The sequence below is a fragment of the Caretta caretta genome, chromosome 9, assembly GCF_965140235.1.
Source record: "Caretta caretta isolate rCarCar2 chromosome 9, rCarCar1.hap1, whole genome shotgun sequence".
NCBI classification, from domain to species: domain Eukaryota; kingdom Metazoa; phylum Chordata; order Testudines; family Cheloniidae; genus Caretta; species Caretta caretta.
Genome location: NC_134214.1, coordinates 867816 through 885157, shown reverse-complemented (window position 1 = coordinate 885157; position 17342 = coordinate 867816). Strand labels below are relative to the sequence as shown.

The window sequence follows — 17342 nt, the reverse complement described above, 5'->3', positions numbered from 1 at the left end:
AGTTTGGTTCAACGGCTCTCTGCACTCCCGCCATACAGAAACATTATTCCATCGCCCTGCCAGTAGAAGCAGCATGTTATTTTACACCACTGTAACTGAAAGGCAAACTGTAACAGGTTCTCTGTGCTGCTTACCGCTTTGCTCTCATCCCAATATCTTTTAGGATGGTCTCAGTTTTCCCTGATGGATTCATGACAGTTGTTCGCAGATTCTTTAACTGGACCCCAGCATACTGAAAATGTTTTTAAAATGATTAAAGGAATTTAATTACACACACTCTTAGGGCTACCCTTGCAAAGGGACATGCTCAGGATGAGCCTCAGGGGATTGATACAGCAGGTTCCGAGTTGTGCCGGGCATCTCTGGGTTAACTATACAGTAGCACAGAGGTTCTCAAACTGGGGGTCGGGACCCCCTCAGGGGGACACAAGGTTATTATGGGGGGGCGGGGGCACAAGCTGTCAGCCTCCACCCCAAACCCCGCTTTGCATCCAGCATTTATAATAGTGTTAAATATATAAAAAAGTGTTTTTAATTTATAAGGGAGGTCGCACTCAGATGCTTGCTAGGTGAAAGGGGTCACCAGTACAAAAGTTTGAGAACCCCTGCAGTAGCGAAATATGAAAATCTACCACCTTATTTTCTGCAACTAAACCATATTTCAGGGCCTTAGCTCAGTGGAACAGATTGCTTGGATTCATGAAGGATTTATGAAGAATCATTTCTGCATTACAACATTACATGGTACCCAGATTTCTGTCCATCCACCTAAGTGTTTGTATATACAGCACCCCCAACAAGGGGGCTCCATTCACTGCAGAAGAGAACAAAGTCTACAGCATTAAAAATTGGGATGGGAATGTGTCTAAGATGGGTGACGGATCTGAGGACCTGTCCCAGATGGAGGTGTCAACCGAGGGGGTTTTGAAACAAACTGATAAATCAACCAGTGACGAGTCACCCGGACCAAGTGGTATTCACCCAAGAGTTGTATAGAAAGTCAAATACAAAATTGCAGAACTACTAACTGTGGTATGCAACCTGTAATTTAAATCAGACTTTGTACCAGATGACTGGAAGGTAGCTAATATAACAGTTTATTTTTAAAAGGCTCCAGAGGAGATCGTGGCAATTACAGGCTGGATAGCCTGACTTCCGTACCAGGCAAACTGGTTGAAACTATAGTAAAGAACAGAATTATCAGACACAAAGATAAACACAATATTTTGGCAAAGAGGCAACACAGCTGTTGTAAAGGGAAATCCTGCCTCACCAACCTCTTAGAATTCTTTGAGGGTGTCAACAAGCATGAGGACAAGGGTGATCTAGTAGATATAGTGTACTTGGGCTTTCAGAAAGCCTTTGACAAGATCTCACACTAAAGGCTCTTAAGCAAAGTAAGCAGTCATGGGATAAGAGGGAAAGTTCTCTCATGGATCAGTAACTACTTAAAAGATAGGAAACACAGAGTAGGAATAAACAGTCAGTTTTCACAGTGTAGAGAGGTAAATAGCGGGGTCCCCTAGGGATCTGTACTGGGACTAGAGCTGTTCAACATATTTATAAGTGATCTGGAAAAGGGAGTGAACAAAGGAGGTGGCAAAGTTTCCATTTGATACTAAATTACTCAAGTATCAGAGGGGTAGCCGTGCTAGTCTGGATCTGTAAAAGCAGCAAAGGGTCCTGTGGCACCTTATAGACTAACAGAAATATTGGAGCTTAAGCTTGCGTGGGTGAATACCCACTTTGTCATATATCTGACGAAGTGGGTATTCACCCACGAAAGCTTATGCTCCAATACGTCTAAATTACTCAAGATATTTAAGTCCAAAGCAGACAGTGAAGAGTTACAGAGGGATCTCACAGAACTGTGTGACTGGGCAACAAAATGGCAGATGAAATTCAATGCTTATAAGCGCAAAGTAATACACACCGGAAAACATAATCCCAAGTACACATACAAAATGAGAGCGTCTAAATCAGCTGTGACCACTCAAGAAATATGTTGGAGTCATTATGGATAGTTCTATGAAGACATTTGCTCAATGCGCAGCGGCAGTCAAAAAAGCGACCAGAATTTTAGGAACCATTAGGAAAAGGATACATAATAAGACAGAAATAAGAGAATAAGACACTTCTGCCTCCTCCCCTGAGCGCGCCGTGTCCCCGCTGCTCCACCTACCTCCCAGCGCTTGCCACCGCCAAACAGCTGTAGCAAGCAAGGGAGGGGGAAGAAGCGGGGCGGGGGTGGGGATTTGGGGAAGGAGTCGGAATAGGGGCAGGGAGGGGGCGAAGTTGGGGGGGGGGACTTTGGGGAAGGGGCTGGAATGGGGGAGGGGGTGGGGCAGGGGTGGAGTCGAGGTGGGGCCGGGGGCAGAGCGGGGTCAAGTACCCACCGGCGCCAGTAGAAGTCGGCGCCTATGCCATGGTACACCCACATCTTGAATACTGCGTGCAGTTCTGGTCGTCCCATCTCAAAAAAGATAAATTAGAATTGGGAAAAGTACAGAGAAGGGCAACAAAAATGACTATGGTTATAGAACACCTATGAGGGGAGACTGAAAAGACCGGGACTGTCCATCTTGGGAAAGAGACGACGAAGGGGAAATATGGTAGAGGTCTCTAATATCACGGCTGGTGTGGAGAACGTGAATAAGGAAGTGTTATTTACCCCTCCACATGGGAGCAGCACAAGAGCTGGGTACGACTGTTATTACTGAAGTCAATAGAGCGCAGAATTTGGCCCATACCATCAGCAATGGACTTTTGCCACAAAATTCAATCAGGTTCCAAATTCCAAAACATCCCCCTGCCCACCCCCGGCCCAACCCCCCACCCAGCCCCTCCTGTCACAGCTTCGGGTGTTTGGACGGAGGGTCTGGTTCAGCCAATTTCATACGGCTCCCTCCAGCTATGAAGTGTGGATCTGGATCTGGGTTTAGATTCAACCCCCAGTGCTGGGACTGTTCGGACCTGAGCACATTTGATTCAGGCCCATCTCTACAGCCCATACATTACCCTCCCACGCGATTCTGGAGAGGGCTTTCAGCAGCGGCGGCTAACGCTCTGCGCTGCGGGTGGTGTGAGGAGGCTGCACTATGGCTGCAGGGTTCATAGCTGACTCCACTAGAATCCCTTCAGAGCCAGCTGCACCAGCCTGAGTGCTCCCCCTGCATCCAGCCAGCCCAGCGGGCCAGTGTGGGGCAGAGGCATAGCCCTGCCCGCACCCCACCCTGGCTCCCTCCGCACTCCGTGGAGAGGCTGTTGCTGGAGGCACTGGAGCAGTGCAGGGACTCTGCTCCTAGTCCCAGGGCAGATTCCTGGCCCCCTCTCCCAGCTGGGCCGTGCAATGCTCGCTCTGTGCCGGAAAATGCCAAGGCCTTTAAGGGGAGGTATTTGCCCACAGAGAGCCCCTTACCTCAATGCCCGTCAGTGCCACAAACAAGCGAAGGATATCATTGGTGCCCTCAAAAATGCGGAAAATCCTCAGGTCCCTCAAGACTCTTTCGACACCAGCTTCCTGTGCAAACAAAGACCTTAATAGACTCAAGTGATCCCTGCAAGAGGAGTGCACACAGCTGCCTTGGCAGAGCACTGCGAGCTCCTGAATACAGCCTTAAAAATGATGCATGTGGTTCTGCTCGGGGCGGATGGAGCCAAGGTCGTTTACCTGCATGTATCCCATTCCTCCAAGGACCTGGATGCACTCATCTGTGACGTGCCAGGCTGCTTCCTAAAGATAAAAACATCACAGTGCAGCAGAGGGGAATGTTTCTAGTCTCGATGTGATAACTCAGATGTGTCAGCATAATAGCAGTTAGCCCGGTGGCTCTGGGCAGTCCTAGGTGGGCCTGCATTTGTTATAATACTGTAACGGCAAAGGTGGTTACCTATTAGTTACCTGTGCTGTAACTTAGTGACATGCTGCACGTGTCCATCCCACTTCAGGTGGGTGCACACCCAGGGCAACAAAACCAGAGACCCTTTTCCCCAGCAGAATCCCTTGGGGCAGCCCATGTGCACACCCCAGGGTCATGTTACCAGGTGAGGGTATAAAGGGAGAACCCTCCTGAGTGGGTTTGACTCCAGTGTAGAGGGGAGGAGGTGGGTTGTGGGACGGACGTGTGCAACACACCTCAAAGGACAACAGTCACAGAACAGGTAAGTAGCCATTTTTTCTTCTTCAAGTGATCGCACATCCCCATTCCACATCAGGTGACGCACAAGCACTTTGGCAAGGATGATGGTTTTGGAGTCTGTCTGAGCAAGGACTGCAACACCGCTCATCCAAACCCATCACCATCGCTCAGTGCCTGGGAAACAGCTTCATGTCTAGTGAAAGGAGGCACCAATGACCAGGCTGCAGCTCTGCGAATATCAGTAATGTGCACCTGATGCAGGAATGCAGCTCACGCTGCTTGAGCTCTTGTAGAACGCACTGAAACTCTTCCGGGCAGAGGGGCCTTAGCCGTGGCAGAGCACAGTAGGGTGCAGGACGAGATCCAGAAAGAAATTCTCTGCCCACAGACAGGGTAACCCTTCAGTCTGGCAGACAAAGAAATGAACAGCTGAGGAAACAGCCTAAATTGTTTGGTCTTGTCCAAGTAACAAGCCAACGCCTTTTGGACATCCCAAGCATGGAGCCCTCCTCATCGTTACGAGGTTTCAGAAAAAAGCTCAGTAAGTAGGTAGCCTAATTAAGGTGGAAGTGCGAGACAACTTTGGTCAGAAATGTAGGGTGAGGATGCAAATCAACCTCATCTGCAAACTACATCTGGAGGGTCAGCATCTAATGCACGCCGCTCTGCTACCCTGCTGGCAGAAGCACTGGCCACCAGGAATTCTGCTTTCATGGAGAGATGGAGCAAGGAATGTGGAGCCATCGGCTCAAAAGGTGGAACCATTAGAGCCGGCAAAAGCTGTAGGATAAATACGACATTAAAGAGTTAGCATTACCTTAAGTTTGGTTAAGGAAATATCTGTAATATGAAGAAAGGCCCTGACTAGCATGTAGAAGGAAGGCCTTGAAAAGAATGAGGTGCAAGGCCAGAAGGAATGAGGGAGGGAGGGTGTTTGGTTTGAGAATAACTGAGGAGATAAGGGGAAGGCCTCAGACCGACAGGGATGGCTGCGGATGAGGATTATAAAGGTGTTCTCCTGCCCAAGTTTGCATAACACTCTTGGAATCTGAGGGACGGGATTAAAGGCATCTAGTAGCTTGTCCTTCCATGACGACAGGAAATCATCTGATATAGATCCTGGGCTGTGACTTGCTCTGGAACAAAACAGGTGCTCAAATAAATTGGTTAGTCTCTAAGGTGCCACAAGTACTCCTTTTCTTTTTGCGAATACAGACTAACACGGCTGTTCCTCTGAAACTTCCTGTTCAGACGAGTAACCAAGACATTGATTTCTGGTACCCCCCACGACTGAAAGATGGATCTTGCAATGTCTGCTCTAAGGGACCACTTGTGATCCCTGCTGAATGATCTGCAGAGACAATCTGCCAGGCAGTTCTGAACACCTTGGTAGGTGTGAAGCTTTGAGTGTGATTGTATTTTTGATGGAACCCTCAAACCCCCATAGATCTACAGCCTCTGGGCAAAGGCGATCCCACCTGGCACTCCACTGCCTGTTCACACAGAACACAGCAGCAGTGTTGTCCATGAGGACCTGGTACTGTACATTCCTCGAGGTGTGGAAGGAAGGCTTGACATGCCAAGTGAATAGCTTGTAGTTCCAGAACATTTCTGTGGAAAGAGAGTTCTTGATCTGACCAAAGACCCTGAGTCTGATGGTCTTCTAGGTAGGATCCCCACCCCAGGGATGAAGCATTTGTGACCAATGTCACGGAGGGCAGAGTCGAGGAGAAAGGAACCCCTTTGCATACATTGGCAGAGTACACCCACCAATCTAGGGATGACAAGCCGCTCGCAGGTACGTGAGTCAGCACGTCCAATGGGTGATGAGATGGTCAGTAGATTGACTCCACCTGCCTTGCATGGCTCTGTGGTGAAAAGGCTGCCATGCTGAGTCACATATGTGCCAGCTGCCCTGTGCCCCAGAAGTCTCAGGCGATTCCTTACTGCTGTGCAAGGATGGGCGCTGAGGTCTGCACAGAGGTCCTGTCTTGCTTGGACTCTGGCCAGGCTCAAGTGCGCGCTTGCCGAAGTGGAGTCTAGATCTGCCCCAATAAGCCCGATTTTCTACACAGGGGTGAGAACTCACTTATCCTTGTCAGAACGAAGGAGTCTCTGGATCTTGTTGATGCCAACCTCCCCCTAATGTCTGGAGCGTCCCTGAATCAACCAGTCATCCAGGTACAGGAATTCCTGGACAACTGCCTTTCTGAGATGCACTGTCGCCATAGCCATGCACTTTGAAAAGACTCACAGGGCTGAAGATGGACTGAAAGGCAGGACAGTGAATGGATAATGAATGTTAGCCATGATGAACCTTTCTCCTGCAGCTCTGGTGGATAGCCTTGTGGAAATCATTCAAGCTGAGAGTGGCAAACCAGTCATTGGGATCTAGAGATGGATAACAGAGGCTAGAGTTACCAGGGGAAATGTTATCTCTTTATGTATTTGTTTAGGTTTTGCAGGTCCAAAATAGGTTTGAGTCTTCTCTCAGAAATAATGGGAACAGAATCCCTTCCCCCAGCGTTAAGGAGAGACCTCTTTGGCTCCCAACTGTAAACCAGACTGTATTTCTTGGATAAGAAAAGCCTTGTGAGATTGGCCCCTGAAAAGGGACTGGGGCTGGGTAGGTAGGTATGGGGAATAGAGACAAACTGCAGGGAATATCCTCATTCCACAGTGCTCAGTATCCAGTATCTGGCTGAAATATGGGTCCAATCAGCTAGGAAGTGGGCTAACCTGCTGCCAAAGGGAGTGATAGGAGAGATGAGATCCAGACACAGTGGTGCTTTGGCCTCGACTAAGAAGTCCAATAGGCTGCTTAGAGGTCGAACACTGTCTTGATGAAGTTGAAGCAGATGGAGGAGGAGATAGCCTTATCCTGTGGAATTTATGTCATCTCTGCTTGATCAGGCTGCCTCCGAGGGTAAAATGGCACCACTGGGTTGTCTGATGATGAAAGTGCCTGAACGTTCCTTCCCAGCGATCTAAGTGCTGCCCTAGAATCTTTTAGGGAATGCAGCGTTTCATTGGTTTTCCCTGTAAACAAATTAGGGCCTTTAAATGGGAGATCGTCAATTGTCAGTTGGATCTCTGCTGGAATCCCAGATGCTTGCAGCCACAAAGAGTGTCACATCATAGGCACAGATGCCATCACTCTAGCCTCAGCCTATTCAAGATGGCATGATGGGAAGATTGGACAACCCTTGTTAATCACAACTCAATATTCCTGTCTAACATCTTCTGGCAGTTTGTCAATAAAGTTAGCCTGTTAACAGAGACTGGGAAACTGTATCTGACCAGGAGAGCCTGGTGATTTGCTATCCCGACCTGTAACCCTGACATTGCATAAATGTTTCTTCCAAAAAGATTTTGCAGTAAAAGAGTTTTTTGAAGTCATTATTTTGAGGTGGATTTGGCGTGACCTTGGCGTGATTTATCATTGACTACACTCACCACCGAGCCCAGGGTAGGGTGAGAATAGAAATGTTCATGACCTTGGAATGGCACTTGGTATCTGCTCTCTGTTCTCTTGGCAGTGGGAGGAAGTGATCCTGGTGTTTGCCATATAATTTTTGTAGGCTCCAAGATGGCTTAATTAACCAGTAGAGCTACTCTACCAGGTCCTGAGGTACGTAAGACATTTCTCCAGACATTTCTCCTTGTCTCAGAGGTGACTTAGACAACTGAGGTCTCGGAGAAGTACGTAAAGTGGATGGAATGCTCCATGGGTTCCAGAGGGCCCATGGATAAGTCCTGGGGCCCCAGTGAAAAGTAGCCCTTGGCCCCTTGTCTCTAGACCTGCCCCTGAGAGAGCCCGGGTACCAAGATCTGGATCTCTGCGAGGAGGATAGAGAATTATGAGATCTCCTACAACAGGACTGGGATGCATAAGATTCCTTGGAGGCACAGTGCTCCATGGTGCAGGTGACTGGGACTTGTGGCTGGATGTGGCAGTAGTGGGACAGCATGGTGGCTGACCCCGGGAATGTACCAAGTGTTTGAGTTCCAGCTACTCATCATAGGTACTGACATTTGCCGTGCTGAAGCTGGAATCGAATGGTGCGTCACTGACGATGTAGACAGCTCCAAAGCTTGTGAAGAAATAGCTGCTACCTATGACTCTAGCTCTTGTACAATCGGGGAGTCTGGTATCAAAAGGCAAAGCAAGTCTCTCGCTGCTGCGTACAGGCTGTTGTTGGTGTCGAGGATGCCATGTACCTGTATGCAGACAATACAGATGGCCCAGGCCAAGGAGTTGGTCTCAATGGTACAGAGGATGGTACCAGAGTCCAAGACTCTACACATATTGCCAAGGAAGCATGTGGTACTGAGGAGCACGTAGCCAGGGCTGGTCCATACCTGACTGACTCCTGGAAGGGCCGGTCAGGGACTGGGAGATCCTTGATGAGGAAGATCTGTTAGGCTTAGAGGCATGTGGGTCACAGGATTCAGCTTCTTCTGGGGCCCTGGGGAGGGAGAACAATGTCTCCCTTCTGAACCTCTCTGAGGAGGGATAACGGAGACGTCCGGAGGTCACCCCATGGTGGAAGTAGAGCCCCAAGGATTGTGTGCCAAGCAACAGGGCTCGGAGGGAGGACGCAAGTTAGCTTGCATCAGAACACAAGAAAATTTCACTTCCTGAAATGGTTTGGTCCTAATTCTGAACCCACTACAAATCAGGTACCTACCCCGAACATGGCCCTCCCCCAAACCCTTCAGCCACTGGTAGTGAGAGTCACGGACAGACAGAGACTTATTAGAGCCAGAACTTTGTTTAACACCTGGGGACTGAGACATGCCCTGGCACTGCGCATCGACAGGGCTAACTACAAGTCTGAAAAGCCAAGAGAAAATGGACGGAAATGAGCCACTATCTAACCAATGAACCAAATTATTTACAACAAATTACACACTTCGCTCAGAGGAAAAGGGAAGATTTGTGCAAGCAGGCACACATGCGCCCCCTCCCGACCATGGGGTGGTGAGGAGGAACTGAAGGGGGGCTGGGGTGGCTCTGCCCCTTTATACCATCAGCTGGTAGCATGAGCGTGCAGAGGTCGCACGTGCCGCCCTGACAGGTACCACTCAGGGAAAAAGTTCTCCAGCTTCAGCACGCTGGGCATGCAGACACCTGACGTGGCCTGGCCATGTGCAATCACTCAACGAAGAACTGCAGGTACCGAACTGCCGGGTTCTGCTGCTGACTCCACAGGGGCTGCAACAGCACGGGACTGGGGCGGCAGCTGGGCAATCAATGCAGGCAGTGCTGGGGGAAACAGCCTGGTCTGGAGAGAGACTTGTAGGAAAGCCAGCTCCAGTGGACACTGCTTAGTCACACCTGCCTGAGCAGTCTCCCTTTGCATTGTCCATGCCCAGCAGTGAGAGCGCAATGAGAACTGGGTGGTTTGGGGCGGAGGGATCTTCCAGGAGAAGGGTGGGACAGGAACAAGCCGCCTGCTAGAAGCAGGAGAGGCCGATCGCAGTCCGGGAGGGAGCTGCTCTCTGGCTCCAGGGTTGATGCCTCAGGCGGGGTTCCTGCGGGTGCAATCCCTGGGATGCAGTGCCACCAGAGAGGAGAGAATAGCTTGTCTCTGCAGCACGCCTTTCCCTTCCAGTGGGACACCGACGTAGCAAAGCCCTGACACCTGCTACTGCTCAGCAACGGGGCAGCATGAGCCCGACTCTGACAGGCCATGCTTGCTCTAACCCCTCCTTGCGGAGACATCTTGCGCTGGGAATCAAACACACTTACTGAGGCAAAAATCTTGCTGATTGCAGCTTCGAGCATGTAATCGGGCACCTTCATGTCCATGTTGGCGCTCACCACGTAGGCCATCGACTGCAGGGAAGCCAGCCATTTGCCTTTGGTTACACGGTGTATGTGCCAAAGACACCATCCCACACCCCAAGGTATGCTGTATGGAGGGCCTGGCTTGGCTCGGCTCCATCCTCTCCCTCTTTTCTGCAGCGGGCACTGCCCATCAGAGGTCCCATCTCAAAATCTAGTCCTCCCATGCTGTCCCCTGCAGGCACAAGGCTCGTCCTGACCTGATTCATAAGGGCACTACCCTCTCCTCCTTTCATCCCCCCTCAGCCCAATTCCCTGCCCTGCACACAGGAAGCCAGACAGTCAGCGAAGGGCAAGCTGAGGGGCAGGAAGATGCAGTGGATTTCAAACCTGTGTAACCCTGGGATCTTGTCATCATTAGCCTCATCCCCCTCCCACCACACACCGCCAGGGGTCGTTACGCTCATTTGTTCTATCTCATTTCCAATTAGACTGTAAATGCTGGGGCAGGGACCAGGCCTTTCCCAGTGCTCAGATGCACAAGGGGACCGGATCCTGACTGGGGCAGCTGGGCACTGCTGCAATAAAAACCACCTTAAACCAGCTCATAACAGAGACGGCTGCTAGTCATCCTGCCGCCCGCTTCACCCTCGGCGAGCACACAACTGCCCGAGGGGGCACAGCCGCTCCTGCACAGCTCAGCAACTGGCCACAGCCTTTAGGGGAAAATGCATGTTTCAGGTAATAGTGGGAGGAAGCTGTGTGGGTGACAGAGAGAGATACAGTCCTCCTCTCCTGCAGGGTGGATTCCCTGGAATTGTGAGTTCCTGGATTGGTTGGCCAGGATGGGAGAGGAAAGAGGTGTTTTGTTGGGAGGATTGGGGTTGCTTGTTTTTTTTAAACCCAAGGCTGCTTCCAATCCGCAGGACAAGAGGAATTTTAAAGGGCCAGAGCTGTGGGCAGCATGGAATTACTCACGCTGGAATTTGGCCGGGATGCTGAGGTTAACACAGCTCCAGTCCTATGAACTGGTCTATGGGAACATTGCCAAAACTCAGCACAGGGCTCCCAATACCACTCTGGGGCACTGGCTCAGAGTCAGAGGGCCTGATTCTTCCCAAATGCACATGGGTTTCAGGCCAGCTTTATGCCAGAGTCTTTATGGCACGACTCCCACTTTACACCAGTGTAGGCAAGCACAGAATCAAGCCCAGAGAAATGAGGGCTGCCCAGTGATTTGCCAACACCACCTGGAAGTCTCATCCAAACACTGAACCAACCCAGCCTGCCAGCTCAGCCTCTGAGATATGACACCAGCACAAACTGGGATGGCAGCAGGTACAATCTGTTCTATTTGATATAGATTTTTATACCATCTGCATCACTGTAGTATCTGAGCGCCATCCACCTATGCATTAAATAACATCTAATATCAAGTGTGGGTCACTTTCTCTCATCCACTCCCCAGAGGGAGAACTGGGTGTGCAGTGGACTGTTTTGTTTTTTCATTGTGTTTATTTATATGACAACACTGCTCTGTGTTTATATCAGAGAAGGCAGGTCAGAGAATGTGCCTGGGGCTTGAGAAGGAAGCAGGGAGGTGTGGGATGGTTCTTAGTCCATGGTAAACTTCATTCCACAGTCTGGGGTGGGACCAGCCCCCCAGAACGCCCTGTCTCCTGAACAGACAAGCTTTACCCTGAGAGTTCTGCTGTGCCTGTACAATGGAGTTGTTGACCATGGTCTTGATCCTGCAATTAAGAGGAATTTCTCACCTCCGTAACATAGTGCAGCATGGCCATCCGTGCAACTTTCTCCTGAATAGCCCCATAGTTGCTGATCTTGTCTCCAAACTGCTTACGATTAGCAGCATGATCAACCTGGTGTTACATAAGAACCCATGATCACAGCAAGAAGCTAATGTAATACAGACAAGAGGAATTTAGTCTGTGTCCAAGCTGCAGGATTTGACCATATATTTCAATTTTAAACAAAATCAAGTTAGCAAATGTTTACAGGAATATCTATACTAGGATGTCAAGCCCTATGTAGCTTGTGTCGGCCAAGCTTGCTGCACACCCCAGGGGCTCCTGGCATCTCTCCCATCCCCACAAGATCCCTGTGAGCCACCTCCTACCCCCTCTAGTGCAGAGACTCATTTCAACCCTCCCATTCGCTCCCCCAGGCCACAGGCTCTGTGTATATTCCATTTCCCCCTTTTGGGTTTTCCAATTTCCACCAAAATCAATAGGCTTCTGCCCAGTGATGCCTAGAAAAATTTCTGAAATTTTGCAATTGATTGGATACAGCGTTCCAAAGGTATCACATTACATCCAACCAGAAACACCACCAAGTTAATTCTAAGGGTCTTGTAAGCTCGGCCATCAACTTAACTCCAGCCCCAAAACCCCAGCCCTTAGCCCAATCTCATCCCATTACACAAAAGAGAGAACAAGAAGAATTTCTGTCTAAAAGACTAACCAACATATGCAGCTAAGTAAACTAAGGCCCCAAATCTGGACACGTCTTACAAGCATGCGGAGAATCCCACTGAAGCCATCAGGACCAGACATATGCTTAAAATTAAACACAGACATTTCACTGTAATTCTATTTGTCTAAATGCAGATCTTTGACCTGTTGGCTCTTCCAGCATCAGCTCCTATCTCTCTCTCTGGATACACATGTAACATGGGTTTCCCAGAGCCATTCCCCCATGGGGATGTCCCACAGAATAACTGACCCTTGCGTCTCACTGACTACGCTCTGCTAATGATAGGAAAAAAAACCCAGAAAACGACCCTATAATCATGTAAAGCTACGCTGCTGTCTTTTTTCTATGCTTATCTGTCCTTTCTACTTTGTTTATGGATAGAAAGAATGTGAACTGTGTGTAACCTGCACTCCCTTCTTTTGGGAAGAGAATTCCTTATACAGATAAGCCTCCATGCTCGTACCTACCCCAGAACTTCAAACAGACTGGGTTAACCGGTTCGAACTGGAAGAGATATCACAATGTATGTTGAACCAAGCTATAAAAGCTCATCCCTGTTCTTTGTTCGGGGCTTCACCATTTTCCTCTGAAAAGGAATTGGTGAGCCCTTCAGCTGTCGTATTTGCTAGCAATAAAGTGCCTCACTTTATCAAAGAGCCAAGACTCTGTGTTTTGTTTGGCTAATACAGAAGTCCAGGGAAGGCTACCCTCCTAACCCTAGACGGGAGGGGAACCCTTTTTCCCTAACACTAACATGTGGGACAAGTAGACAGTCCATTGTCACTTGCCCTGCACAAACCATCCGCGTGATCTAATCCTGTTTCAAGAACAAGAACGTACGGCTTTGACAATCACTCCACGCATGGTGCCTGCCAGGGCGGAGGCCATCCCAAAGCGCCCATTGTTCAGTATGTTCATGGCGACCAGGAAGCCTTTTCCAAGCTCCCCGAGCAGATTTTCTGCTGGCACCTTCACATTATCAAAGTGCACTTCAGCTGTATTGGAGCACTTGATCCCCATCTTCTTCTCCGGGGGGCCACTGACAAAACAGAAGGAAACGAGAGATGACCTCAGCCTGGCTGTGACCTTCGGACATGCACACCTATCTGCATGTGCAGTTTCTGCATTTGTGCCTGCAAATGAGCATTCTCACATGCGTGCTGGTAACTGCGCACCCTGGCCCTGACCCTGCAAAGGGGCAAGTGCCCTCGAACTCACAGTGAAGTCAATGGAAGTTGAGGCGACTCAGCTTCTGGTAGGATCCAAGTTATTTGATCTACATGTGATAAAACCTGGCAGTGTGCAAAGGTGGGTGCACATTTACATGTGGTAATTCTGTGTGCCAATAAAATGTTAACACAATGTCTTATATAGAAACAGGGAGCAGTTTAAACATAAACTAAATAACCATTGCCCATTTCTAAAGGCTCTGGAACGTTGTACCCTATGCCAGACCATGTAGCTGCATAATCTCAAGCACTGTGCCCCTGGTAATGCCAACACTTCTCTCCTAATGTTTGTCATACTCATTGTAGCAAATCGCTCAGCAGAGGGAAGTTTAAAGGAGCATGGATTATATTTTGTTATAAATGGAAAGTGAAAGTGGTGCGTGAACATAATGGTCTAGCACCCTCTTGTGGCTGGAGGCCTGGAAAGCAGATCCAAGGACTTCAGCACCTGATAGACAGCTGGATAATCATTATAGCATCCCTGGTTAAAGTCCCACACTATGGTGCTTGACCCTACAAGGTGCTGAGTCCCTCCAGGATCAGGCATGGCATTTGGCATGGCAGGATGGTGTGGTCAGATGTTTGGCTGCGAGTGTGCGTTCTCCTAGTGTGCTGTCCCAGCTCTGTGCAAACAGCTGGCACAGCAGACCTTGAGCAAACTGCCCAGTCATCACAAGATCTGTTAAGGTACGAAGGCACCCAAGCAGGTTTATTGTTGATATGGTACTAGTATCCCACAGACTCTACCGGACCACTAATACTTGTATGCCTGTAACAATGGACCAGCTCAGTGAACGGCGGGACTTTCTGTTCCTCCCTCGGCCAGGGGAAGACACTCCCTTTAAGGCAGTGATTGTATACATCAATACAAAGAAGTTACGTACTGCCCCTCTGAGGTAGTTAGTTGACACCTTCTGACGTAGACGGTTACGCTCCATCACCTTGTACGTCTTTATCCATCACACTGTCATCCTGACCCTATCTTTAGGATGGGTCAGTGTGCTGCTGTTACCTTTAGGGAATGTGTTGGTATCGGGGTGTTCTGGTACCACCCTTCTGGAATGTGTTCGTGCAAGTGCTCTGTGCCCAGCACCTCTTAGGAATGTGTGTTTTGGCAATATCAGCCCTGTTCTTGCCAGAGTCTGTGAGCAGGGCCTGCCTCTAGCTCACAGCCTGACTTTGCTTGATATTAGCAAAGCCTTTAGCCCAGGCCTCAGGCCTCATACCAGGCCTCTGATACAAGGCCTTATGTCTCAGTCTCTCTTCCTTCTACATTCCCCCACTTTTTGTCTTTTTATGGGGAGGATGTTTACCCATCATCCTGGAAAAGCATAATGCAATGAGGAAAATAGCAATAAATAACAACACTTAATATTTATTACACTTTTCGTTGTTAAAAGTGCACAAACTGGCCAATGATAACACCACTTTTGGGTGGCAGGGAAGTATTGCTATCACCCTTGAACCGACAAGGGAATCAAGGCATACAGCAGTTAAGAGACTTGCCGAAGAGCATACAACAAGTCAGTGCTGGAAACACGGTTCCTGGATCTTAGTCCTAGGCTGAGCCTTGTAAACATAAGGACATAGGAGCATAAGAATGGCCACAGTGCAGGGGTTCTCAAACTTCATTGCACCGCGACCCCCTGCTGACAACAAAAGTTACTACACAACCCCAGGAGGGGGGACTGAAATCTGAGCCCACCTGAGCCCCACTGCCCTGGGTGGGATGGCAGGACAAAACCCAAGGGCTTCAGTCCCAGGCAGGGAGCCTGTAATCTGAGCCCCAATGTCCAGGGCTGAAGCCCATGGGCTTTGGCTGCAGCCCCAGGAGGTGGGGCTCAGGCTTCGGCCCCAGGCCCCAGCAAGTCTAAGACAGTCCTGGTGACCCCATTAAAATTGGCTCACGACTCACTTTGGGGTCCGGACCCACAGTTTGAGAACCGCTGCCATAGTGGGTCAGACCAAAGGATCATCTAGCCCAAAATGCTGTCTTCCGAAAGTGACCAATGCCAGGTGCCCAGAGGGAATGAACAGAATCTGGCAATTATCATGTGATCCATCCCCTGTCACCCAGTTCCAGCTTCTGTCAATTAGAAGTTTAGTGACACTCAGCGCGTCGGGTTCCATTCTGATAGTAGCCATTGATAGAGCTATCCTCCATGAACTCATCTAGTTCTTTTTTGAACCCTGTTATAGTTTTGGCCTTCACAACGTCCCCTGGCAACGAGTTTCATAGGTTGACTATGTATCATGTGAAGAAATAATTCCTTTTGTTTTAAACCTGCTGCTTGTTAATTTCATGGGTGACTCCTGGTTTTTGTGAGATGTGAAGGGGTAACACTTTCCTATTCACTGTCTCCACACCAGTCATGATTTTATAGACCTCAATCATATCCTGCTGAGTCTCTTTTCTAAGCTGAACAGTCCCAGTCCTTTTAATATCTCCTCAAACCGTGCCTGTTAAGTTATAAACTTCTCTCACCTGGTCACGCCCCCAAACGCTCTCTCCACAATGAAGGCTGAGATTTTGTCCTTCACTTCCCCTGTTGGCTGCTTTACCGGGGTCTTGGCGAACACTGTGAAGATCTCAGCTATCCCTCCATTACTGGAACCCAAAGCGAAGAGGGAAACAGTGAGTCCCAGCTCCCGACCACCTGTATTTACTCAGGCTCTTCTCTTTCCCTCTCAGTGATTTCCCTTTTTCCATTACATCCGTTTACGCACACTTTTTTACTGCAGTTAATAACAACAGCAGCTAGCCTGTGTGTAATTAGCCCTAGCACAACACTTCATGCTGTCAGAGACAAACAATAATTCATCTTCCTCTCCTCCTTAGAGGGAGGTAATTAGACTGCATTATCCAGAGACAATTCAGAGGTGAGGCAGATGGTGGATAAATTACACACCCTGGTTGAATGAGTGCATCCCACACACTAAGGCTTGCATATATACACAAGTTGTCGTGCTTTACCCACACCGGTCTAGTTAAAGTGATACAATGCCCCTAGTACAGACACTATGGGAGGAGGAATAAGCTATAGCACCATACGGACCCTTTATACCAATAGAGTTGAGTGCATACCAGAGGTTGTACCAGTGTGAGCAATTCGGTAAAAAGTCACACCCCTACCTGACAAAGTTATACTAGTGCCAAACCTGTGTGTGGACCAGGCCTATGGGGCAGAAGGAGAAGGCTGTAGCAGGAAAAGGAGCCAGGGATGGGTAAGGTAAAGTCGAGTCCCTTTCTTTTAGCTAAGACCTTGTTATACCTTCCTGCTGGCTGTCTTCCCTGATATAAACCTGCTCTTCCACCCCCTCACCGTAACTTTCCCTGACACCTGATTACTGACATACAGCTGGAACCACCCATTACATACCTTAGAACGTGACCTAGAAAGACAAGGGACTTGCCCAAGGCCATACAGGGACTCAGTGGCAGAATGGGGGCTAGAACTCAGGAGCGCCTCACTCCCAGCATGGTGCTCAGTACACTCTACCACACTGCCTCTCCTTGGGCCACAGGAAAACATCCTGATTCATTCACTGGGACCTAAGCATGCACTGAAATGCTATCTTGGCTCAGGACTATAGTTAGCCCTGATCACGGATGCTCTAACATCTTATACCCTAAACAGCAGGGGCAGGGGAGCTGGTTCAACCAACGTGAGAAACTACTCTTCTGAATCA

The 17342-nt window shown here is 49.2% G+C and overlaps 1 protein-coding gene across 3 annotated transcripts in view; it reads right to left on the bottom strand.

Annotated features, from left to right (window-relative positions):
• Positions 1 to 17342, bottom strand: part of LOC125642751 (very long-chain specific acyl-CoA dehydrogenase, mitochondrial) — a 43250-nt gene that overhangs the window by 13534 nt on the left and 12374 nt on the right. For 2 of the 3 annotated variants that reach the window (XM_048864527.2, XM_048864530.2), the window contains 7 exons: positions 16138 to 16260; positions 13264 to 13462; positions 11706 to 11810; positions 9895 to 9981; positions 3671 to 3733; positions 3419 to 3520; positions 135 to 232 (listed from right to left, as the gene is read on the bottom strand). In XM_048864527.2, the coding sequence (XP_048720484.1) occupies positions 135 to 232; positions 3419 to 3520; positions 3671 to 3733; positions 9895 to 9981; positions 11706 to 11810; positions 13264 to 13462; positions 16138 to 16260 (777 nt within the window). The remainder of the gene's footprint in view (positions 1 to 134; positions 233 to 3418; positions 3521 to 3670; positions 3734 to 9894; positions 9982 to 11705; positions 11811 to 13263; positions 13463 to 16137; positions 16261 to 17342) is intronic. The other variant, XM_048864528.2, reaches the window with a different exon arrangement.